Raw genomic sequence first — 27,121 nt, 5'->3', positions numbered from 1 at the left:
ACAAAGACACAAACAAAGTAAAAAGTGTTTTAAGTTTTTTCAGGAAGGTCCAGTTGTCAGGTACATCAATTTAAATAAAAAATATAACAGCATAGTCTCTTTGTCTTTTGTTGTTTGATTAACATTTTTATGCTGTGATTTATTATGCTGCTGTCAAATTAAAAGGCAACGAACGGATCCAATATACTACACATGAGTTTTCTTTCTCAGATGTTTACGTTCACTTAAGACAAAGCTGACGGTGTTTCCGAGGATATTTGTACATAATTTGGGGTGTATTTTAGATGTAAAAGAACTCAATTCCGTATTCGCACACAATATGAGAGGTGGCTTTCTGTTCAGCATGCGAGTACCGAATTGAGTTCTCATTCTTGCACATTAAAGTGCGCACAAAGGAATTGATAAGCGGAATTGAAATGTTAATTATATATTAATTATGTATCGGATTCCTGACCTTAAGTACCCAATTCCAGAATTGAAATATATTTTTGATTCCCAACCCTAGTCATAGCATTGTGCATTAAAATAAGTCTTTAAATATCTGCATCTGTAATCAATGTGCAAGAAAAGGAATAAAACTAGGTGTTTTACAGCCACTATCGTGGTCATCTCAGCTGGAAACTGCAGTAATTTGTATGAATAGTTAAGTTTTTGGAGTAAAGGTCAACACACAAGTGCATTCAAACACACTCTATTGTCTCCCACACTCGGACAAACCAAGTCTGTGGGATCTGATGCCTGCAGACACAACTATAATCCTGTATTTACCCTCAATATCTACATATGCATAAGCAAATAATCTTCCTAAACCGCTCAAGAAGTTTTTTCAACCCTCAATGATTTGTGGTTGGTGCCTAAGCCAGTCTAATATTGAGTTTGTTCATGCAACGCTCACTGCCACCATGCTAGTGGAGCTGGGATTGGTATCATGTTGCTAGGGTGGTTACAAACAGTGTGGGATAAGATATGCTCAAAAGTTCAGTTCTTTGCGATCTTCCTCTCACATGTGACTGACAATTAGCTACGAGTTCTGCCTACACATAGCCTAGGGGGCTTATGATCTACATATTATAAATGCCAATGGTTCAAAAGCCTGGTCTGCTCCCGCTGAACATGCCAAAAATGGACCAAATTTCATATTCCCACTGGAAGTCCTCACAAATGAAGCCATTTAATTACATTGGCAGCACAGGTTGTGCAAATGCAACCAAATCTGTGGGAAAGGGCTGGAGATGTATGGGTGGGACCAGGAAATAATGCAACTGTGAGACTGTGGGAGACTGAAAGGGGAAAAGGAGAAATAGATTTGGCTATTTGGCTATTGGTTAACATTGACAAATTATTATACATTAGCATTATCCATCATCTAGGCTACTAAATAATGCTAACCAACTTGGCTATAGAGTTCAACAGTGCACGCTCACTTTTTATACGGCGCTGGTTCCAGAAGTATTTGAAAACCGAACATAACTCCCATGAAGCACTGCGAACATCATAATTGAATTTAAGGGTTTGTTATCACACGTCAAGCGAGTACAGTTGAGCTTCTGTTTATGTTCGCTGATCAATGTTTATATGTGAATAAAAGCCTAAATTTAATCAGTTCATCATATAAAGTGATCGTGTATTTTCTGAAAATTTTGACTAAACCATTTAATTCACATGGATTACTTTTACGATCTCTTTATGAACTTTTTGAAGACATCCAAGTAGTAGTTGCGTAGATGTCAATGGAGAGACAGAACTGGCTCAGATTTTATTAAAAAATATATCTTAATTTGTGTTCCGAAGATGAACGAAAGTCTTACAGGTTTGGAACAACACAAGGGTGAGTAAAAAGAGTGATTTCATTTTTGGGTGAACTTACTCTTTAAAAATTATAGAGAAAAATAAAACTACTAATTTACAAATGTTGATTTTATATTATATATGTGCATTTAAGAATAAGAAATAATGTGGGCTGACAGCTTCAATAGAATCAAATATCATTGATCAATAACCTTGTATCTCACAGTAAGGTTGTCTTTAAAGGATTATCAATTATCGTTAATCAATTTCCTTATGGAGAAAAGGAATTTTTACTTCCATAATCTGTGTAGCCTTAATGACATCATCAGAAAAAGACCGTTTTTAGAAAGACCAAATGATTATCATCATATGATTGTTATGATTTCAATTAAATATCAGTGTTGAAATGCTCATAATAAGATAATGTAGGACTGCACAATTTGAGAAAAAAAAAACATTGTTCCTTAAAATGCGATTTATTTAAGTTCCAAGTTTGCTGTGCTAGTCTCTAGGGCTGTACATTTTGGCTGATTACAAAATGACTATTTAAAAAGAAAGAAATAATAAAAAAATAATATTATAAAAAATAAAATAATATTTAAAATAAATAAAATAAATAAGTACTATTTTTTATTTATTTAATTTTACAGTACAACTCAAAGTAAAACTGAACTAGACATAAACCGAACACACCCCTAACCCAAAATATGAGAAGTAATAGTGATGTTTGACTTATTAAACACCACTAATCCTAGGTTACAGGAGAACATTTTCCAGCTGTAGATCAGGTACGGAGCTCATGTGCACGTGTTTGGAGACGTGTGTGCATATGTGTCAGGCATGTCTAATGTATTGCGCTGCACGCTGTGAGTTCATGCGATATGTCAGGCAGAGTGAAGTCTATCTCTCTCTCTCTCGACCCCCCCCCCCCCACCCCCTGCACTCACTCCTCTTCCAATCTCTCGCCCTTCATCCTGTCATCCTGTCTTTTCTCCGCATCAGGAGCCAGCAGCACACGGGCAACTCATTAGAGCCGAAGAACAGAGAGAAAGACAGAGAATAGTGAAGAGAGAGTAAGTTTCTCCATCTGTTATGCGCTATCCAGATACGCTCCAGTAGAAAAAGATCTAGCAATATCCATTTATTCTCCCTGCCTGCCCAAAGAGTCAAACAAGGTCAAAGCAATGCTCCAACCTTTAGTACACTTGAAGAGGAGAAAATGTAGCACAAATAACATTGTTTGGTTCCTGCTAAAACAAAATATAAATTAACATATTGTTATGACTTGACTTCTTTTTTCTTTATAGATTTTGTTTTATATTAAATCATGAATAACATTTTATACTTTATCTAAGCAAAATGCAAATGCAAATGAAAATACTACGCCTTTTTTAAGACCATTAGGATTTGTTGCACTGTGACTTTTTCAAAGACAATTAAATAACAATGACTTCATTCCAATTTATTAGTAGTTATACTTTATTTATAAAATGGTTAGTTCCAATCATTGATTCTGATTGGTCAATAGCTGTGTTTTATTCATGATAAAACACGGCTATGACCGCTTCACCCAACGGTTCTATGTATGTAACCAAACACATATTTTATCTCATTGACATTGTTCATTGAAGCTATATACTATTGTGAGAGATCGAGTGTACCTGTATTTACAGTAGACAGACATGGCATTTTACTTCAGGTCAGTCCTATATGAATGTCCGCTGCGATATCTTGTCCTTTAAAGGGGTGGTATAATGCCCTTTTCACAAGATGTAAAATAAATCTCTGATGTCCCCAGAGTGTGTGTGTGAAGTTTTCTTTTTTTGTCATGAATTGTCATGAAAATGTCACATTGCAAACCGTCTTTAAATAAAATAGGCTTTAATTTCTTTATGCAAAACGTATAAAGTCAAATATGACCTGAATCCTCTTAAGGTCAACCTCAAATCTAAATTGACATCATTTCAAATTATTCTAAAAAGAAATCTCTTCCTCTGAAACAACTATACTTTTACTTTGTGCAAGAATTGTAATGTGACCGGAGTTTCTTATGTTAAAAATTCCAGGTAGGAGAAAAGACATATAATGTTAGGGTAACACAGACACAGACACAGACACAGACACAGACACAGACACAGACACAGACACAGACACACACACAGACACACACACAGACACACACACAGACACACACACAGACACACACACAGACACACACACAGACACACACACAGACACACACACAGACACACACACAGACACACACACAGACACAGACACAGACACAGACACAGACACAGACACACACACACACACACACACACACACACACACACACACACACACACACACACACACACACACACACACACACACACACACACACACACACACACACACACACACACACACACACTCCGAGGTTCCTCTCTAGTCTACAGTGTGGACGTTTCTCTCCCAGCGGTGATGCTGAATGTCTTATCACAGTCGTGATGGTGGACGAGTCAATCCGAGTGCTGGCTGAGCTCTACAGGATAGACTGACTCCAGCTCGAAAGCCACACCCCCTCTCTTCCCCTCTCTTCTTTAAGAAACAAGTGTTCCTCTGTTCGGCGGGCCTGGGCAATAAAACAATGTTTATTTGTGTGGACAGCTGCACAGCGCGGCGAGTTCATGTGTGAGCCGTGAGTAGGCCAGCATGCCAAGTGCGATAAAGGATAAAAGACTGAACTGGGTTTGAGAAACACTTCATGATCCTGAACCTCAAGATTACTTTCAGTCATTTGAAATGAAAACTGGTCTGTTCAAAGAAAAAGGCAATTAATTAGCCTATCAAACCCTAATCAGTTTAGGAAAACATCAGATTGTAGTTTGTTTAGCTAGAATATGACTGGCAGCATCACCATGGCAACATCAGAACCATTTAGCAGAAATATCTATTAGGCTGCTGTCACTTTAAGACCTGACACATGTATCCATTATAATGTTACACATGTGTTTTCTTACTAAACTGCTTATGTTCCTTTAAAACATAACGGACGGTGTTTAAAGGGGTCATATAATGCCATTTTTGTACAAGCTAATATGATTCTTTAGGGTCTAAATTAAAAGTTTGTAATATACTTTAATTAAAAATTCTCATTAGTATTGTAAGAAAACACTAATTTTACCTGGTCAAAAACAGCTCTGTTTTCAGCACTCCGTTCAAGTGCATGTGTCTTTAAATGATAATAAGCTTTGCTCACCCGCCCCTCTGTTCTGTGCGTACACCATTTGTAACACAATAACACAATAACCATAACGCGTTGTTCATTATAAACGTGGGATTATGAATTATATTGAGAACGTCGTACATAGAAAACATGCCGTAATGTACCCTGAGTGTAAAAATAGCTGCATTCATTGTGAAGCATGCAAGCGATTTGCAAAGATTAATATAAAGATTAATATAAAGCTTAATAAAACGTTACACTCACTTCAGTTCTTCTGGAGGTGCAGCAGGAACACGAATAGTTGGTACCGATGCTTTTTTCAGGAACAGCTTCTTAGTAAAACCAGCTTTATACTGACCTCGTTTGTAAAGCAGTCTGGTGAAATGATTTGCGCAAACATGAAAGCATTGACGTTGATCGTGGGGAATATTCCCTTCGAAAACAAACTCAGCCACTGCGTCTTCAGCTGTACGGATTTAGGAACATCAGCATGACTGCTGTGTTCCTTATTACACCCAAGAACAGAACATCACAATCGCTTAGACGCCATTCTGCTCATATCATAGACAGTGCTCCAGCGTATCAACAATGACGCGCCGTCCGCGCGGGCTATGATTGACAGCTCGCTCACGAGCGAGGGCGGGGCTGTGTTGAAACGCTACTGTCAATCAACACTCGTGGGAGGGGCGTCGATTTTGTGACGTCACAAAATCGAACAGCTTGATTTGAGTTGCGGGGGAAACATAAAAGAAGATAACAAAAAAAAAAAAACACTGGATGGATTTTTATCATTGTATGATGGTTGTGTACAGGCACTGCCAACACACATTTCAGTACAATCAACTTGTAAAAGTGCATGTACCATTATATGACCCCTTTAAGAGAATACTTGCCAAGACTGGCATTTTGACATTATTTTGACTCTATTTGACTGTTTAGGTGCAATAAGCAGCAAAAATGAACCCAATGTGGCTTTATGTGTGCACACTTTGGGTGCGAGCACAAAATCTGCGGGAATAAGTACAATTATGCACAAAACGCACAATCCCACAGCGAAATTCAAGCTCTGTAACACCAACAATATTCATCCGGAGCAAATTAAACGAGTGAATGAGTGGAGGCGGGTTTGTGTGCAACTCGTTGTCCGATAGATGGAATAGTGAGAAAGCGCAGCTGGTGTTGTGTATCTATTTTGTGGAAATCGATACGCATCGAAAAATTTACAAAATTAATAGTTTTGACAACACTTCATTGCACTTAGTTGATTATTTCATATGCCTTTTTAAAAGACTACAACTGAAAAAATATATAAATTCAATCCACCAAAGTGGCTAGTAGGAGTGACTGCGTTACATGCCACTGCTGAAATCCACCCGTATTGGGCGGGCTGGCAGGTGTTAATGTCAAGTCCTGGACGCATGTATTTCCCATACAAACGCACACACACATACAGTACAGACACACATGGAAACATACAATCGCACAGAAACGTCAGCGCTTCATTAATATTAAAGGGGGGGTGAAATGCTGTTTCATGCATACTGAGTTTTTTACACTGTTAAAGAGTTGGATTCCCATGCTAAACATGGACAAAGTTTCAAAAGTTAAGTTGTACGTTTGAAGGAGTATTTTTGTTCCAAAAATACTCCTTCCGGTTTGTCACAAGTTTCGGAAAGTTTTTTTCGAGTATGGCTCTGTCTTACGTAAGATAGAGCGGAATTTCCTTTTATGGGTCCTAAGGGCACTTCTCCGCGGCCGCGCGCGCACTCACAGACCAGAGAGAGAAGAGAGCGAAAGCAGTACGTTACCTCAAAGCGCTATGCTCGGCTTTTAGGGAAGTCAATGTCACCAAAGAAGTGGGTTTTTGGTTGGCAGGGCAAGACAACCCTGCACAGATTCCCAAAGAACCCAGCGTTAAGGGAATAGTGGATGGAGTTTGTTTTTTCGAAGCATCAACGGAGGTTGTGCACGACTCTTTGTTCCCTGCATTTCGACGATGATTGTTTTATAAACAAAGCCCAGATCGACTTATTTGCAGATCGTCTAATGCTTAAGGATCGAGCAGTCACGGTGAGTAAACTACTTCAAATGTCTCTCTGTGTTGTTGTTAGATCAGTTAGCACAGCTATAGCACACCGCCCACACGGCCCGCCCCCAGCCGCTCGGTTTTTTCCGGAAAGACTCGGTACAGCCAATCTTTAACTTATAAATATAACAAAACTAAAGACGTTTTGGAGATATGAAGGATGCAATACTACTCTATAGGTACTCAAGATTAACAGGAGATTGAGTGAAAATGAGCATTTCACCCCCCCTTTAAAATAAATTTGCAACTGAAAAGCTACATGACATTTCTCAGTATGGTGTTAAGAAGATCCATATTGAATATGTAATAGGTTTCCATATACAATATTATCTCAAAAGAGGGGCTTATTTTCAAAATGCACATAGTCTAGGCATACTATTTTAAATGTAGCCTACTGTGATTTTTGGATACACTTGTCCGCAATTTTGCATATCATACAGCTTCTTGGACATTGTTCGAATTGCGATGAAGAAAAAAATGTTTTCAGGATTTGTCATTAGGCCAGTGAATTATGGGAAATGTCATTCAGTAAAACAGAAACGATGAAACTATTGATGCATTCAATACAAGTTAAATATTTACAACATCACAAAAACCTGCCTCATTAACTAGACAAAAACTGATGTTATATGAGAAGCTCAGTTATGAAAGTCCATTATGTAAAGTGCCAAGTCACACAAAGAAGGTTAAGCAAACCTTTCTGAATGTTTGGGGTCAAAGTTCAAGTCCCTATGAACCTTATCTTCTAGAACACTCACAAGCAGATGAGCGGTTTTTGTGCATTTCTGATAAAACAAAGCAGTTTTGAAATAAAGAAAACCCTTAAAGTGATCCAATTTAATTATAACCTTAATCTACCAAACTGTTTGTCATAAAGCCCAAATACTCGTCCATGTGTCATACATCTGTTGCGTGTGTTTGCACGTCTTCATTATGACCATGTGCCATTTGCGTTTATAGCATTATAATGTGTGCAAGATGATCCAGTGAATTAAATACTTAGCCTAACTGTAATGTACATCATCTCATTTGATTATTTTCTCTTTTTATTTGGAACTTGATGGCCATGCAAATACATTAACCGCAGTATAAACATTAAAGCGAAATCTTACAGGCTGATACAGCCGTCACATCATGTGTCTCATTAAGTGTTGTTGTGCACTAAATTCTCTGAAGTAGAGCCAAGATCATTTACACACATTACTTAGGACCACCGTACATACACACACAAGACCATGTGTATGAGCACACAAAATATGAGCTCCTAATCCAACGGTTAATAATCTGTGGCATATAATCTCAGGATCAGCGTGCATCCATTCACCTCTTTTGACGTAGCATTTGCGTGCCATCCGACAAACGTCATCCCGATTTCTTTATGCTGTGAATGCTGCATAAAATGACTCCTGTCTATCTAGTTTTATCTTGGAAGTAATTCTAGTTTAACACTTGTGCACACAGATAAAGCAAACTCTAAGCATACTTCAAACAGAAGGACATTCAGAGGTCAACCTAGACCAGACACATTTCCTCAAGATTCTATTTTAGTTTACTTAAAAAGAACATCGCATTAAACTATAAAACATTCTGGAAATGCTTCAGCTTTAAGTGCAATACACTTTAAACAGTGCCAGGAGAGACCAGAATGCATGTCTTTTTGACAAGCACTATGATATTACAGGTGCAATAAAAAACAAAATCATTATCTTGGCTATAAAATCTGCCAGAATCATGTCTAATGTCACAATGCATGATAAATGTAAAAACTGCGCTTGTGAAATATGAAGTGACCTTAAAACTTAGTAATAATAAGAGCTGAACTCTGTAATAATTTCAAGGGTTTATCATCTGTGAACAAATCTTTGACCTTTGTCATGCTTCAACATGATGCATGTGTGCAAACCTCCGCTATATCATGGAGTTTGTGGAACAAACCAACTTTTAAACAGCAAGATAACTGGTCACAATTCAGCATCCAACAAAATGCCAGAAATCATTTTAAAGCCTAAAGCCTCATTCAGACTGTCAAGTCCAAATCTGATTTTTGTGCATATCTGATTGGAATCTGATCATATTTTGAGCTCATTCATATGTGATTTGAAATCCTATTCAAATCGCATTTCTGGAAATCCGTTTCAGTCTGACCGCTCTGATCAAATTTTGCGTTATGTAACTTTCTCACACCAGTGTGAACATAGCTTAATGCACACTACAAGACAGAAGCTCATTGGTTCCATTTCTCCAACCAATGGAAGACTTGAGGATGCATTCATTAAAAAACAATCATACCTCATCTATGCTAAGCTTTACTTGGCACAATAACTGTGTGTGTACTTTCCTTCATTCAAAGGTGACAGAAGTTTGAAACACTAGGACACAAGACTTCTGGCATGGTGTTTGCTTAACTCAACCATGGCTCACAGTAATTAGCTGAAATCAATCATCTGTTAACAAATTCTTACTGCTCTGAAAAAACAAAAATACACTTGCTTATTAGTGCAGTCCTATTATTGAGTGTTTTATCAAACATTGGAGATGCCTTAATAATATGCTGGAAGAACCAGATTTCCAGTGGTCCTATATTTTAGCAATAAACCAGGGTGGGCGATGGATGATCCATGGTTTTGATGGATCCCAAAATAGCACGGAGCGGTTGCAATGGCTGTAGCGTGATATCAATAAATGCAACGGCTGTAATCAACAGTCTAAACTTTGGTGAAAAGATGCACAAAATCCCTCAAACATCATCACCATCATCAAGGAACACAAAGACCGTAGTCTCACCTGCGCGTAGTCTCTCTCCAGAGTGGCCTTTTTCTGGCTGTAAGTTCTGTAATTAAAAAGAAAAACAGACAGTTAAAGACCTTCAAACAGAATAGAATAAGTATTACATACATATACATACATAGCTTACATATTTGAAGTCTATGGAGTGCTGCAATGATGACGTATTTTTGTAGGCAAAAAGTTAGCATTTTAGCACTTCCGCTTCCATTGTCCAGAAATCAATGGATTTTTTTAATTGTTTTTTTGGTAAAAGGATTTAAATAGGCTAAGGTCTGTGGTAAACAAGCTAACACAAGATTTAATCTACAAAATTAAATACATCAGTAAAGCAGTCTTGAGATTTTTTTAAAAGCTTTTACTTGTCTTGGTTGTCGGAGACATTATAAACATCACGCTGAACAGGTTAGGCTAACTCATCTACTCACTAGTTTGCTTTAATAGTCTTGTTGTGTTTGCAATCATGCTCTTGCAAACTATTCAAACTCAAGCTTTCAGGGGAAATGTTTTTAAATAAAGACTGAAAGAGTTGTCAGAAGCTTAAAGTGGTGACGAAGTCATGCGACCGTGGTGTAGTTCAGTTACATGCTGACTGTATTTAGGCTTCAAAATGCACACAAACTGAGTTAATTTGTGAAGAATATTGTCATAAATGAACAAAATGTGTAAGAATCGTGAACAGAGTTAATTTTCTGTAATAATTCAAAAGGTAATCCTAAAAGGAAAACTTTTTGAAGAAGGAACCAGTGTGATACTAATTTATGGTTTGGCCTACAAAAATAAGTCATCACTACAGCACTCTCCTGCAAAAGGTGATTGCTTTCATTTGCATAAAGAAAACCTGAATATTTAATGAAGGTGCTCATTTAATTCCACAGAACATTGTGGAGGATTACTCTCCTCCTGAAACACTATTTGGCGTTTGCTATTATTGCTTATTATATTAACTAGCATTAAGTTAAACATGTAGGGCCTTGATGACATCACCTGCAAAAATAAAGCTGTTTGCAAGTTATTACAGATTGATTCAAGCCAACAAAACACATCTTTTCTTAGAATAATGCAGACTGTGAGAGAATGATTTTTCCAAGCTGTCCAAAATTTGCTACTTGCCATCAATTTTGTATTTTTTTGTGAAATTTACTAGCAATTTAATAAAACTAGCAAGAGTGTAAATTATTTCCAAATAAACTCTAGACCAATTTTTTTAGAATAACATTCACAATCAGACCAGGAATATGCATGAAGAATGTAAACAGGGTCAGTGTTGGTTTCATGCTGAATTTAAATCATAACGTAAGGTCACGAGGATCCCAGTTGTGATTTTCGAAGCTCAAACTCTCTGAGCAGCAAGAGTTATTCATCATTCTCACACATCAGACTGTGAGTTGGCTGTGGAGATGGTGTTTTTAACATTCTTCCTGGTATGACTGCTTTGGTTTTCGAGCCAGAGGGAAGGAGGCATCCAGACAGATGATGGTTTGAGCAATGCATCCATCTCCCTTCACTTCCATTGTCCTTGCACTGCATTACAAATGAGTACAGTCTGAGTCAAGCTGACAAAAAAAACATCAAGTTACTGTTTTGTTTTTCCTCGCTCTACTGACTCTAATTCCTTTTCCCATCATTCCATCCCATGATTTCAATTTCAAATCAGTTAAACTCATTGCATGCGTGCCTGAAAATGCTGGAGGAATGTCACAGCGGGTTCGGTCTTATCCTATGGGGGCTGGTTTGTGTTTATGGGATTAGTGCGTGTGTGTATGTGGACTCGGCGACATTGCTTTTATGCAAGGCAGGAATTTCCGCACCTCCCCCTCCCCGCAGAAATACTTCCAAAGGAAACCAAACTACAGGACCCCTCTGTGGCCCAGACCCAGCGTCCTATCAAAACAGGGCGAGATGCTTACATAGCGCCATAGTTTATGGGCGAAGAGGTTTCGTGTGGTATGTCACACATGCTTGCTCATCACTTTTCACTTTCCGAGGGTCTACTGGCCAGCGAACACACAATTCATCCTAGTTCATGGCTGCTGTAAAGGCTTCTTTGAAGACACCGGTATCTGCTGCACATCTGCACTGTATACCAATTCACTACACAAAAAGTCAATAGTCGATATCAATGCCAAGGAAATTCCAATATCACAAGGAAATTGATATCACAGCAATATTTAAATTGTTCACCCAAAAGTTGAAATTCTGTCATCATTTACACACCCTTAAGTTGATCCAAACCTGTATGAATTTCTCTCTTCTGCTGAACACAAAAAGAAGATATTTTGAAGAATGTGGGTAACCGAACAGTCGATCGGCCTCATTGAGTTCCATAGTCAAAATATCTTCTTCTGTGTTCAGAAGAAGAAAGGAACTCATACAGGTTTGGAACAACTTGAGGCTGAGGAAATGTTGATTATGCCCTTTTCCAAAGTCTTAATTTTTTTTTTTTTTTTGGAGTCTCCTTGAATAGATTTTAATGTTTAAGCCCCCCACCCCACCCCACCCCACCCCACCCCACAAACTGTCTCTATGAAGCAGTGAAATCGACAGTGAAAAATATTTTTACTGCACAGCAGATATATGTGAATAGGGAATGCAGCCATGGGCTGTGTCTCAATCAGCTCCCTTGCTCGCAAATGCACTGCCCAGGCAGTCAACCATTTCTAGGGCTGTCTCCCAGTGTCAAAATCCACTCAGCACACTGACACATTCGCTTCCTAGAAATTTTCAGAATACACTGGAAAAAACAACAGAAATGTCTTCATAAGTCCCACAAGCTGTCAGAGAAATAGAGCAAGTGTGCATACAGTATGCAAAGCCTTATTTTTTTACTTTAAAAATAGATTCTGTTTGTTCATTTAACATGGATTTACTGTAGTAACACAAACTGCAACAATGGAAACAAACTGCAAATGTGGGATATTCATATAGAATTGTATTATTATTAATGTAGATGTAAAGGAGTAATGGAATATAATTACAGAATTGTTTGTTATTAAGCTATTGCCGTTCTTGTGCATTTGTATTGTACTAAATGTCTTTAGAGAACCAGAGAACAGAACGATAGACATCCCAGGAGTGTGTGGTCAAGAGGAGGGCTGTGAAAATGAAAATCATGATGCACATGGTGCTTAACTGCATTGCAAGTCACCATCACACTTCTCCTGGGGTGAAACTGGTTTCGTGAGAGCCTTCACAGGGTGACCTTGAGGTCCAGTACAGCTAGACACAGCCAGGCCTGATGTCTGCCAGATCCCCTACACTGGAACAACCTTCTACATGCCACAGAACTTTTCCTCACTTCTTGAACAGCAAGGACACATGCCAAACTACCAGGACATTGGTTCGTTTTGATGAACTGTACCTTTTTTTCTGTAATAAAAGCGCCTGAGAGCTGTCTCTCTACTAACTGTAAATGTGTTTATTATAAGAAAAGGAGATGCTTTTAGCCGGTCGATATTTACAAAAGTGACATCTATAAATGGAAATGCACATCAGATCACACATACATACACACACACACACACACACACACACACAGTGACAGACAGAGACACATACGCACAACCACACACACATCAGTGAAGAGCAGGTGTTACCACACATCCTCGTTCTGCTTCAAAAAAATCATCTATTACTGATTCATCATAATCCTCCCCACATACATATCGTCTGACTAAATGCCTATTCACCATTCTGCATGAATTTTTGTCACAAAGCTGCATTATAATGGACTCCTTTAGACTCCTGGACGATGAACATTTCTTAGATTCCAACGAAAAATTGTCACATCGGTGTGAATAATTTTGAAATGATTATCTTTTGGCAATTTTCATGGACAATTAACATTCCATTTCATCTTTAATTTCACAACACACTGCAAGACGACTTTGAATGCAAAAGAAAATATATAAATAATGTTTATATATTTGCATTAAAGGTAATGGATTTTTTTTTAAATCATTTTAATAAATTCCTTGAAATTCACTTATAGTTATAGTATTGCATTTTTCACACACACACACAAAAAAACGGTATCAACGTTTTAAGTACATGTTTTGAAAACATTTTCCATATAAAACCGTTACAGACAATAAATACAATAATTACAGACAATTTACAATATAAAATGCTCCGAACAAACATAATCCTCCGACGCGATCCGGGACGACATTAAAATAATCCATCCACTTATTTCCAACGCTGGGATCCTTCTGATGTCTACAGAGACGCAAACAAGCTGTTTAAACGACGCATCTAAGCAAACGTTCTTTCACTCTTCCATTTGTCCTGTTGTCAACAGACTCAAACATGTGGAGTATGTCAGAAACTGAACGCGCATCTGTATATACTGTATTCAGTGTAGACAGCGTCTGTGATTATAATGGCTTCTATTTGCTTTTGATGCGACACTCAAATCCAGTGTAACCAAATGTCCGACGCTAAGCAACTGCATGCCAGTGGGCGGGGCTTATAGTGTGATGATGTATAACTATTCGTCGATGTCTTGCTCTGGAATGGAGACAGTCAAATGCAAATGTACTTGCCCGTGTGACGTCACAGATGCTGCAAAAAAGCTTTTGGATCTTGATTAAATAAAAGCTTTGTTTAGAATGAGGAGGATGTTTTAAGCTATGAAACTTGCATGATGGTACAAATACCTCTTATATGTCAAAAGATCAAGGCAAATTTGATTTCTCATATCATGACCCCTTTAATATAGTTATATAAATAAATATAAACAAAATATATAAACATAAAAATACTAACATTACATATAAACAAACGCTTTTGGCAATGAATGAACATGGTGTGTTAATGTTTACTATTAATAACTGTCTTTTTATAGACTTTGCAGAGGATACTTAAGGTGACATCCACAACTACAGAGTGGTAACAGAAGGCAGCATCTTGTGTCAAAGGGTTAACAGACTCCATGTGTGAGGTAAGAGCTGGTTGCAACTAGGAAGGAAGTACGATCCACAAGCTGCAGCATTCAGACAGTGGAGCATGTGAACTCCAGATGTTAAACTCTTTGCCACGACTGACCAACATAGGAAACAGCATAGCAAGGGTCAGAGGTCACTTGGCCTTGAGGTCACGTCTACTAATTTGTCTCCTCTGTGAGCCAAACCTGGTGTACACCAGTGTTCAAAGGTTTGGGTCAATGAGATTTAGTTTTTTCAGCAAGGATGCATTAAATTGATCAAAAGTGAAAGAAAATTAATTCAAATGCAATTTTTAATGCAAATAAATGCTGTTCTATCTATGAATAGAAATAGATTTTTGAAGAATCACATGACTGATGACAGGAGTAATGATGCTGAAAATTCAGCTTTTCAATCACAGAAATAAATTACATTTTAAAGTAGAAAACTGTTACTTTAAATTGCAATAATATTTCATAATATTACTGTCTTTACTGTATTTTTTCATCAAATAAATGCAGCCTTGGTGAGCATAAGAGACTTCTTTCAAAAAAAAAAAAAAATTTGACTGCCAGTGTATTTGCATTTTTGCAAATTACTCCATAACACTTTTGCAAACATAGTATGTTGTACAGCATTCTGAACATACATTTACAAATATAATAAGAAACAAAGAGAATGGGGACGGAAGAGGAGACATCCACAGGAAGAGGAAATGGGTTAAGATACGAGTCTAAGTCAATAATTACAGCAAACCTCAGAGTGGCTAATTACAAAGCAGCATCTCAGCCTGAGGAGCCATGGATGTCTGATGACAGATCTTCCTCTGGGACCAACAGGTCGGAGCGTCTGTCTACAGCTGGGAAAAACCCAGCAGTGTCCTTGGAAACCCCTTTCAGTCCTCCAGGATTGAATGGCAGTTAAATGATTAAATCAATGATTGCAATTAGAAGGTGAATGTTATGAGCTAATTTGATTATTATATCTTGAAAACAATCTTAACGATTCCTCTTGGAAGCATTGCTGTTGCTCATTTCAACAAACCCCTAATGCCAAGTATTAACCAACCAACTTGAACACCTAAACTGCACAGCAACACTTTCAGAAAAGGACCAAAAAAAAAGTTGATCGTAATGTTGATGATTTATAAAAGAAGCAATCAGACACACAAGTGCTGCATTTACTGCGAGCAGAACACTGGTGGGCAGAATGGCACTTTCAGCAGAGGTTGTTTAGTGCAGATACACACAAGGCAGACCTGTGGAATTTGAATGCTTGGAGTCAAGCTGGAAAACCAGGAATCTCCTAAAAAACTACAAACGCACACAGACGCAGCAGAGGTCTTTTATCTTATAGGTTGTGAAATCGTGAACTGAGATGAATGACATCTTTTTAGATTGTAAAGTGAGCGCTCTTTCACCCTTTCCAGGCTATCTAGCTCTAATCCATTGAATAAAAGTATTGTTTTTCATGTTGATAAAAGGGCCGATGGCCAATTACACACTGCAAAGTTTTGGAAGTGACATCTTCATATAAAAGCAGGATTTGCTCTCGAAATTGCAATTGACAGTGATACTAGCACGTGATAAAAATATGGAATGTCAAAATAGATATGTGCAATGTAAATGCAGACTAATAGATTACTAGGAATTTAAAAATATATTGATAGGAATAATTTTCATTACAATTATTTGTAAAAGTAATGACTTGTTAATCTTAAATGTCTCACTGTACAATGCTATTCTTGTTATGGGAAAGCCGCTGCTACACACCGACGTTCTTCCGAGCAGATTCAGTCACTCTAAACACACCTCAGAAAAATCAGATAAAATAATCTGTAGAACCATCAAGATCATAGGGATCATTGGATTGTCGGAAGGGGAGAAATCGGTCCAAAATTGCCTTGAATATATCTTGTAGTGTGTGCCCAGCTTTAGTTATATTACTCTTGACAGATGCGCAGAGATAGCAATGCGGCTATGATTGACAGCTTGATTTGAGATCATGCTGTGCTCATTTCATTCGTGAATCATATAGTACAAGGTTTAAATAATTTAAATAGACATATCAATCAGAAGAAAAAGTGTATGATGTAGTATTTAGTTGATATTACTCTTGCCAAGCTCTGATTTCTGAGAGATGCACAGAGACGGCAACGCAGCTATTTGATTGGCACACATTTCATGAGTTTTCAATGAGTTTATACTCATTCACTTCACACACTCATTATTGTGTGGTGATTTGAGAGTTTTATGTATAATATCGAGCTATGCTATCCAGCAAACAGTGTCAGGCGAATGTTTTTTCTATTATTCGGTACAATTCGTTATTCATTTTGAAGCCATTATCCATGCCTTTACAAATAAGGTATTCGGATACTGGCACATCCCTAGTTGGAAGCACAGCATTGCCCAAAATGTCTTGGTATGCTGAAACATTAAGAATTCCCTTCTCTGGAATTATGGGAAAAACAGCCCCATACCAGTATCCCGCCACCACCAGTCCAAACTTTACAGTTGGCCCAAAAGAATTCAGACAGGTAATGCTCTCCTGGCATCTGCCAAACCCAGACTTGCCCACCAGGCTGCCAAACAGAGTGAGAAGCGTAATTCGTCACTCCACAGAACACATTTCTGCTCCAGAGTCCAGTGGCGGTGTGATTTATTTTACACCACTCCATTTGACACTCCATGAACAACCCATTCCATGAAGCTCCCGCCGCACAGTTTTTGTGCTGATATCAATGCCAGTGAAAGTTTGGAACTCTTCAGCTATGAAATCAGCAGAGCGTTGGCGACCTTTACGCACCATGTGCCTCAGCACTCATTTACCCCGCTCTGTAACTTTTGCTGCTGTTCCTAAATACTTCCACATTCAAATACTAGCACTTACAGTTGGCCGTGGCATATCTAGCAGGGATGAAATTTCATGAGCTGACTTATTGCAAAGGTGGCATCCTATTACAGTAGCATGCTTGAATTCACTGATCTCTTTAGAACAATTATGTTGATGCAATGATATCCAGACATTTTTATGCATGACTTTTATATAATTTTATGGATGCTGTGCATAGGTTGCATGATGAGAGTTGTTCATACGAATCTGTGTACACTAAATGCTAACTGACTAATTACTTCCTAAAAAGAAATAAAACAGTCATAAACAGTCAAACCATACAGATGGGACAGTGACGTGTGTGTGTGTGTGTGTGTGTGTGTGTGTGTGTGTGTGTGTGTGTGTGTGTGTGTGTGTGTGTGTGTATATAAAGTCATAAACAGATAAAACTAATCCAGAGGTCAGTAAACCTTGAATGACGCGGTTTCGGTTTCCAAGAAAGATTAAGTTAACTATTTCTGGGCTTGAAATTTTACAACCTAATACAATAATAAATCATAACCATCTACTTGCACTATCCATGCCAAAGAGTCCTGTGACCAAGTCTCTAGATATGACTCTGATCCCTCTTGTATTATTTTTTTTTAACCCGTTTTATCACCTAGCAGGTGAAAATGGTGCATCTGATCACTAGAAAGCAAATGCTACAAAACAACAACAACACACACTGAACTTTAATACATATTGTTATTGATCTAATTCACAAACTCAAAGCATGAAAAATAGAAATAAAGACCGGTGACTTAAACACCATCAAGAACAAGAGTGTGGGAGGGTTAAATCTAGGGAATAAAAACAAAGCACAACAGCAGGACAAGACAAAAGGAAGGAGAGACTCAGAGATGAGACAGAGCGAAAGATAAAATAATCGATGGGCATTAGGAGGAGAGTTTTCGATCTAATTAGGAATGTCGGAGGCGTTTGAGCTATTGGTGAGAGGAGATGAAGAGGTCGGAGAGGTCAAGGCCTTGTGTTTCACTTCCAGCTTTTCCAATTAGTGATTGTTTGGGTGTGAAACTGATGTAATCTTCCCACAACACAACACAGACAGCCAAGTGTGTGTGCGTGTGTGTGTGTGTGAGAGAGATGTGGCATCCTCCTTAGGTAAATCTCACAAAACCAGACATGAACATGCCTGTGTAATATTTCACTCTAAAATCAAAAGAAAGAATTAACATTTTTCTTCAAGAAGAAAAAGCCAATTGAGGACATTGCATTTTTTACAAGTCCATCCAAATTTTGAGGTTGGTAAGATATTTTTAAAGAAATATCTTATGCTTTCATATAAGGCTTCATTTTATTGATCAAAAAACAGTAGCCTAATATTGTAAAATAGTTACATTTTTAATAACGGTTTTCTATATGAATATATTTTAAAATGTATTATTCTTAGGCTAATGTTAAAAACATCAGTTTTGTTTGTCACAAATGCATTTACTGTCACTTTTGAACAGTAGTGTACATTATTTTCATGGCAATTAAGCAAATAAATTCTCAGTGTAAAGCAAAGATATTTCACAATTTAAGTAAAAACATTATTATAAGGCTATATGCATAACAGAAAAATTAATTTAGGGGGAAATAATAAAATTGTTTTAATGCAAAAGAAATTTCTAAAATAGGGTTAATTTTCTCCTGTAAAACTTTTTCCATTCATTTTATGGTGAAATGTGACCTGCATGTTTTTGTGACATTCTGGAGTGTGTGTGAAGCGTTCCACTTTGAAACATTTGGCTTGCTTGCTCTCTTTAAGAATTCATAAACGTGCACGGTTGAATTTGCTTATGAACGTTTGGGTGGGAGAACATGTCTGTGTTAAAGTGAGCATGAGAGAATGTGAACTCCATGGGACGCTGCTGGAGTCGAGCATTACAGGTCTCCTCCTCCTCCTTCCTTTATGAGCACCTCCTGCTCTCACATGCCTCCTCAAATTCCTTCATCCCCTTCAGAAAAACACCCATCATGCTCTATAACATCACAAACTGGCTCGCTTTTCTCATTCGAATCTGTCTCATGTGTTCTAATGCCTGCATCCTCAAGGCACGGCCTGAAATCTCCAGGAATTTGTGCCATTTTTCTTCCCAGATCAACGTCATCTGCTTTTTTCCACTAAACAAACAAACACACACACACACACACACACACACACACACACACACACACACACACACACACACACACACACACAAAATCTCTAGGATAGAAGGCATGTCTGGGCCCCTCTCGCTCCTATTGTTCTACTGCTCTAAAAGACATCAGGGAAAAGAGTTATAATACAGATTCATGGTGTTAGTTGGTGGTGCTTGCAAAATCCCTATTACAACTTCTCATAAATGTTTAGGGAATTGAACCATCATAATTATTACCTAAATAAACATCATGAAACCAGCCTAAAAGTAATTTAATATACAAAAGTCTTCTGATAGCTTTGTTTTGAGGAACGTTTTCCTGTGGTAAAAACAATAATATTGTGAAATATTACTACAATTTAAAGGAACCATTTTCTATTTTAATACATTTTAAAATTTAATATATTCCATCCTGTGATGCAAAGCTGAATTTTCAGCATCATTACTCGAGTCTTTAGTGTCACATGATCCTTCAGAAATCATTCTAATATGCTGATTTGCTGCTCAAGAAACATTTCTACTTATTTTCAATGTTGAAATCAGTTGTGCTTTTGTGGAAACCTTGATATTTGTTTTTTCAGGATTCTTTGACAAATAGAAAGTTTAAAATAACAGATTTTTATAAATAGAAATTTACTTTTGTAACATTATAAATATCTTTACGGTCACTTTTGATCAATTTAATGCATCTTTATGCATTTTAAGTGTAACTATGTTTATTGTGTTTATGTTTATTAAGGAAAAGTATTTTTTTCGTTTTTTCAGAGCCATTTCGGTACTACTGCTCATAATCTAAATATCAGACATTTTCCTCAGATTAATACTTAAAGGGATAGTTCACCCAAAACGTTAACATGGTTTCATCTGTTTTTGTCCATACAATGAAAGTCAATGGGGTCCAAAACAATAGTTTTTTGTTCATTGACTTTCATTGTAAGGACAGAAAAACACTGAAACATTCTTCAAAATATCTTCTTTTGTGTTACACAGAAGAAAGTCACACAGGTTTGAATGCCATAGGGGTGAGTAAATGACAGAATTTTCTAAAACTATCACCCTAATCTCATGCCAATCTATATCAACCTGAAACATATTAATACACTCTAAAAAATGCTGGGTTGTTTTAACCCAATTTTGGGTCAAATATGGACTAACCCAACGTTGGGTTAAAAATGCTATTTAAAAATGTAACCCCAACGGCTGGGTTTGTTAACCCAACATTGAGTTAGTCCATATTTGACCCAAAATTGGGTTAAAACAACCCAGCATTTTTTAGAGTGTACATCAATACACCACATATTTATTGTCCACATGTGATCGAGGCTCGATCTGGTCTGAAATCAGTGAGCAGATGTGTGTTTTGGTTCTTGAGAATGTCGCAGAAAGGATGAAAACGCTTTTCATGAAATACCTCTCTGATCAAATTAGCCTTGAGATTCAGGATGCAAGGAGACTCAATTTCATTAAGGCCTTTGAGAGTTGAGCAGCTTGAGTGTGTGTGTCGATGTTTGCAAAACAAAAGCTCATTCATTAAAGAATGATGGAGAGAGTGATTTCTGTACATTTGGACAATAGTGTTAATGCTCAGGTCAGATCTTATGTAGAAAACGCAATGGATAACTCAAACTGCCAACATGAGGAAAGCATCAGCTTACGATAACCAAAATCTAATTTGACATCACTTTATATGCCACAATGTATTTTAATTGATTTAATAATGTCGATTTTTAGATAAACCAGTAAATTAAACCTTTAAAGAGACCACCCAGTCATTTACTCACCCTCATGTCTCAAGACTTTAGTTCATCTTTGAAACACAAATGAAGATATTTTTAATAAAATCTGAGAGATTTCTGTCCCTCCATAGACAGCTACGCAACTACCACATTTTCTAAAAAAAAAGTTTGATTCAATAAGTTAAATTCAATCTGTTCATCTCATAAAGTGATCGTGTCTCTTCAGAAAATTTGGACTAAACCGCTCAATTTACATGGATTTAGTTTTACGATCTCTTTATGAACTTTTTGAAGCGACAAAGTGGTAGTTGCGTGGACTGTCAATGGAGAGACAGAAATCTCTGAGATTTCATTTAAAAGATCTTCATTTGTGTTTCAAAGATGAACAAATGGGTTTGGAATGACAATTTTATTCATTTTGGGGTGCCTAACCCTTTAATTCACACTAATATCATTTGTATTCCAAACTTGATGGTCACAAACCAAAAGATCATTCTGTCAACAGTACAAAATGATATTCACATTAATAAATAGGCTATATTATAAATATAAGATATTAAATACAATTCCAAAGCCCCTTATACTTGGGAGCGGCACATATGAGGTGTTTCTGAGGGTTTCTCCCTCCTATCTGGTCTTGATAAATTGTGGCATTTCTTTGTTGATTAGAATCCAGTATTTCCATAATTCTTTTGTCTTTTATGAGTTTAATAAAGATCTCTGTCTCGTCTTCTTCCAAAAATATTGCACCTTCTTTAAAGAATGATCGACTTTTACGTACGCCAGGTGACCTGTAAATGCGATTTTGCCTGTAAATTGCCAAAAAACCACCTCATGCGAGCATAAAAACTTTTTTGCAATATATGGGAGTTTTTGCAAAATTGACGCGTTTCCACTGGGCGTATTTTCAATTTGAGGGGTAATCATTTAATTTATTTTTCTGAAAAACACAGTAGGCTATATAATCAAAACTGCCTAGTGGGTTCACAATGAAACAAAGAGTCAGAAAGTGTAAGAAACCAAAAGAAACAGATCCAGCCAGAAGAGTCTTGATGGAACTCATTATGTCTCTCGTACACAAACGACACAAAGCGGCTTCCTCGAAGCTAAAAACTACTTCTCCCTCGTCTGCTTCGCTTTTTCATCTGCTTCATCCGTCAGTTACTGAAACAACAACTGTCTTTCAACTCTTTGATATCACACAGGATTCCTCAACTATTTCCCACAATCCCTCATGCATGTATAACTCCCTCCCATGTCTTCCTGCCTGCAGTATCAGGGCATCTCTGATATAGATATGGTCCATCAAACGCTGCCCTGTGCAAATATATCATCCTACACCATTTGTATTTTGTACTACAGATATGAATGAATCCTCAATGTGGCTACGAGTCAGTAAAAAAACAATTACGAGTAAGTAAAAAAACAAATTAATTTAATTTAAATTAAATTAATTTGCGATTTAATTCAATAAATAGGCTATAGCCAACTGTATGCACTGCGTGCTTCATGCGCTGAGTGTTCTTTTACACACGAACAGCTCAGAGCAGTTAGATAAAAAAAAAAAAATATATATATATATATATACACACTGTGAGCAAAGTGACATGTCTGAAGCGATAAAGTCACTCTACCTGTTTCTACTCCAAATTAAAGGTCACTACATAGCAAATGATTTTTAAAGACATCGTCTGGCTTTTAGTAGGCTAATCCGTATAGAATAATACATTTGTATTATTTAGATATTATTTATGTAATTATTATACCCTTAATCTATCACACATGTACAATTTTAGCTCATCAATTATTATTACGCAGAGTTTAAATGAATAAATATATAAAAGGTAATATAAATACGCTTTAGAATCAATAGATGAAGCTATAAAATGACTACATGTGAGCTTAAATGTTCAATTTATCAACTGTATAAACTAACTTCACAACTTTTACTTGCACTGAGATAAAGTAGCGAGACTTTTTCCTTTAGTTGTCCTCTTTCATAGACAGCTATTTTCTTCTTGCTGTGTAAATTTGTTTAAATTCTTAATATTTTAATACTTTTATTTAATAAGTGACTTGCGCTGCTTCTCTCGCGAAAAATTAATTTCAATGAGTTTTGAATGAGTTTCACTTTTTCTCAGCATGTGATTGGCTGTTCGCTACTGATGTCACACCTACACTCAGGATCAAAGCCTGAGTTGACAGAGAAAGTTGATGATCAGCATCATGGTACCAACAAAGCCTGGTTGGATTGGTTTGGTTTTGTCAGCTCGAAACTAATCCTGCAACCCTGATTTTGTTCAACTACCATCATGGTACAGGCCCCTGGTGCTTTGTTTTGAATCGCAAACCACATTTCTTAGAAGAAAAATAAAATAAATGTTTCCTTAAATCATGCATCCTAGTTCTACTACTTCTCTAAGCAGTCAGATATATATGATTTTTGCCAGCAAACAAAAAAGTCCCACAGACTTAAAACTGAGTTACTGCCTATTGGCAATGTAAAAAAAAAATCCACCATCAAGATATTCCAGTCACTAGATACGACTCAGGACCCTCACCTGAGCAATATCTAGTAAGCGGAATATCTTTTTTTTTATTTTACCAATAAGCAATTTGACTTTACAAATAAGCCAAGCAACCACCTATCATCAACTCAGAACCATTCCTGATGGCAGAAATGAACAGGAAGTTCCCTCAACACAGTTAACAAGTAAACGGATGCAAGTATGTTCAATTGGCCAAGTGCTGAGATCAACGTCTACGCATTTGCAAACGGGTGAGCAACAGGAGAAATAAAAACACACAGATTACAGCAGAGACCTTCATGTTTGAAGTTACTACCGACACCAGCGTTCCAGTCTGTAAGAGTCAGCAGTACTTCCCAAAATACACTATGAACTCACCCTTAAATATATCTGAGACAGTGTGAGCATGACTGTACTGTAGTTCTAGAGTTATAATATATCTGCTCACACGGCCGTCCTACGTCGTGTCTGAGTTATTATGGTCAGAGCATTAGTGGGCCAGTAGGTAAACAGGAAGATCAAACTCAGAAGCTCAATCAATGGGGCTCTTTGACTCATGGCCGAGACATCGACTTATCCCACTGGACCACCTTGAGAATGTTTGTGTATGTGTTTGTCAGCAAGAGTCAGACAGAGCAACAAAGAACAGAGGAGAAAGTCCGAATCCATGAATGTCTTTGACACTGGAAATGGAGAAGATCATAAAGTCAACTTTAAATCCATGGAAATGTAATGTAATTAATGTAGCAATGAGCTTTGGCATCTGTAATAATCTTCTCATGCTAGTCTACCTTATTCGACACACAAACAGCACAAATTGAAAAAACAGATCAATTGCACATCCCCAGTCCCTTTCTTGGTTAAGGTGCACTAACATTAAAGAAACGTCTGCAAAATTTGGCAGGCAAAAAAATCCATTTTCAATAGTGTAGTGATGCATGAAGCACAGATCACACCGAAGTCAAACCAAGCTGATTTTTTTTTTTGTTCAAACATGCAGGCAAATTTGCATAACAAACTTGAACCCCATCCAAAACCTGTGTGAGGAAATCCCTCAGCCGAAAATACACAGATTCCTATTGAACCGACTCGATTTCCACCGTGAAAAATCACTGAACAACAGTAACCGTGACCGTGCCTTTAGTCTGATTTGGCTAAATATGTTTCATGCTCTTTAGTCTCAATAGGCTTTATATGAAAGTGCAGTCCACTCTGCATTGATCAAAAAGTCAACACTGAAAGGATATCTTTCTTTTAATTTTTAAGGGGACAAAAATCTATTGCAAGTTAGACATTATGAAATCCTCAACAGACCGTTTTTCCATCTCTCATAGTCTATGGTATCATACCAAATTCATGGTAAAGTGTGTAGTTTCTGTGCAAATAGTGACAATATTGCAAAATTTAAGAGTTAATAGTTTCCAAACAGATTTTCCATGCATTTCAACCTTCACTTCCATTATGACAGACCTCAAACAAACAGATCAATATTTTAATAGCCTTCTTAGAGTTGTTCCTGCACATTAAACAAAGCACTTTAAGATCAAAAACAGTAACAAGCATCACCTTTAAATGTGGCATCATCGCTAGCAAAAACTAATGGCGTGTAGGAAATGTGCTATATAAACAAATATGGGTTTGAGTACTTCTAACATTCGGCACAAATATAAAAGTGTGTATTGCACTTTTGTGTGCTTGCCGTTATTTTGCTTTGTAATATAGGCCTAAGGGGCAGCATTTTTCAGATGTTAAAAAAGTTACTTATATTCCAGAGAATATGGCATGCAATATATAAATGCAATGGTAAACCAGATTGAAAAGAGTCATTTTATTTGAAAAACTAACCCTACCACTAGTGGCAGTAGAAATTACACTTTTCAGACTATCCATCAACTAATCGCTTGTAAAAAAAAAAAATGATGCAGTTTAACCCATCCTCATCCTCTCTCTCGGTCGCTTTTGGACAGAAACTTCTTTTCACTCCACCGCACAAACACACACCATAATAGCCTGCAGATTATGCCTGCACAGCAATTTTCATCCTCAGATCCCTCGTGAGGGTGTGCCACTGTCAAATATCATTATAAACACCCATAAGCATGTACAAACACATATACACAAAACACGTACATAAATTCCGTGTCCAAAAGCAGTGGTTTTAACACGATTCCCTCCCTCTGTTCTGAACCAGCCCTCAATCCCTTTTAAGAGAAGACAAGGAGAGAGAAAAAAAAAAACGGGAAAAAAAGAGAAGAGCGGCACTGTTATGACTTCCAGCTGTGGGAACGACTGGCCCTGCGAGCAGGAAGTCCAAAGGAAATGCCTTCGTCACATCCCGGTCCTGCGATCGCAGTGGTCTTCAAAAGAAGGGGGAATTCTCTCGCTCTCTGCGTTCGGTTTTATTTGTTTCACCTTTATGGATGCATGCGTGTTTTCATTTAATGGCTTACCTCATATCTTCCAATAAATCACATTCTGTCTGGTGTTTAAGGTGCAGGCGGCCGAGCTGCTCCGTATGCGTGTTCTTCAATTCCTGTGTCACTTTTACCTGAAGAGCAGACGACATCATTAGAGGCGAGGAAGAGGATGGCACATGCCAGTTGCACAAACACACACACACACACACTGTCCCACATGAGCTCATTATTGTGTTTCCAGCTCCAGTCAGCTGTATGCACCACAACAGCAAATTCACAAGCTTTCCAAACAACAAGAGAACAAGCCCTGCAATGAAACTAACATTTTTATGGTTGATTCTTTCTATAAAAAACGTATAATGTCACTTGCAGTCACAACAGAGTAATTAAAGCTGAAGTGTGTCATTTTTGGGGTGTTAAAACTTTTTCTCCAGTCCCAGATTGATATGCTTCAACTCAAAACATGGCGTGAGTTTGTGGGCAGGACAATCAGACCAGTCTGGAAACCTGTTTGAAAATAATAATTATTTAAAATTAGGGCTGTCAAAAGATTAATCGCGATTAATCGCATCCAAAATAAAAGTTTGTGTTTACATAATATATGTGTGTGTACTGTGTATAA

At 37.4% G+C, this 27,121-nt stretch overlaps 1 protein-coding gene across 2 annotated transcripts in view; it reads right to left on the bottom strand.

The window, feature by feature from the left end:
* Positions 1-27,121, bottom strand: part of fchsd2 (FCH and double SH3 domains 2) — a 102,695-nt gene that overhangs the window by 71,603 nt on the left and 3,971 nt on the right. For both annotated transcript variants that reach the window (XM_079873545.1, XM_079873544.1), the window contains exons 2-3: positions 26,533-26,630; positions 9,870-9,915 (exon numbers count right to left, since the gene is read on the bottom strand). In XM_079873545.1, the coding sequence (XP_079729671.1) occupies positions 9,870-9,915; positions 26,533-26,630 (144 nt within the window). The remainder of the gene's footprint in view (positions 1-9,869; positions 9,916-26,532; positions 26,631-27,121) is intronic.

This window comes from Squalius cephalus, assembly GCF_949319135.1.
Source record: "Squalius cephalus genome assembly, chromosome: 6".
NCBI lineage: Eukaryota > Metazoa > Chordata > Actinopteri > Cypriniformes > Leuciscidae > Squalius > Squalius cephalus.
Note: the sequence above shows the minus strand (reverse complement) of the source record. Positions and strands in the feature narration are given on the sequence as shown.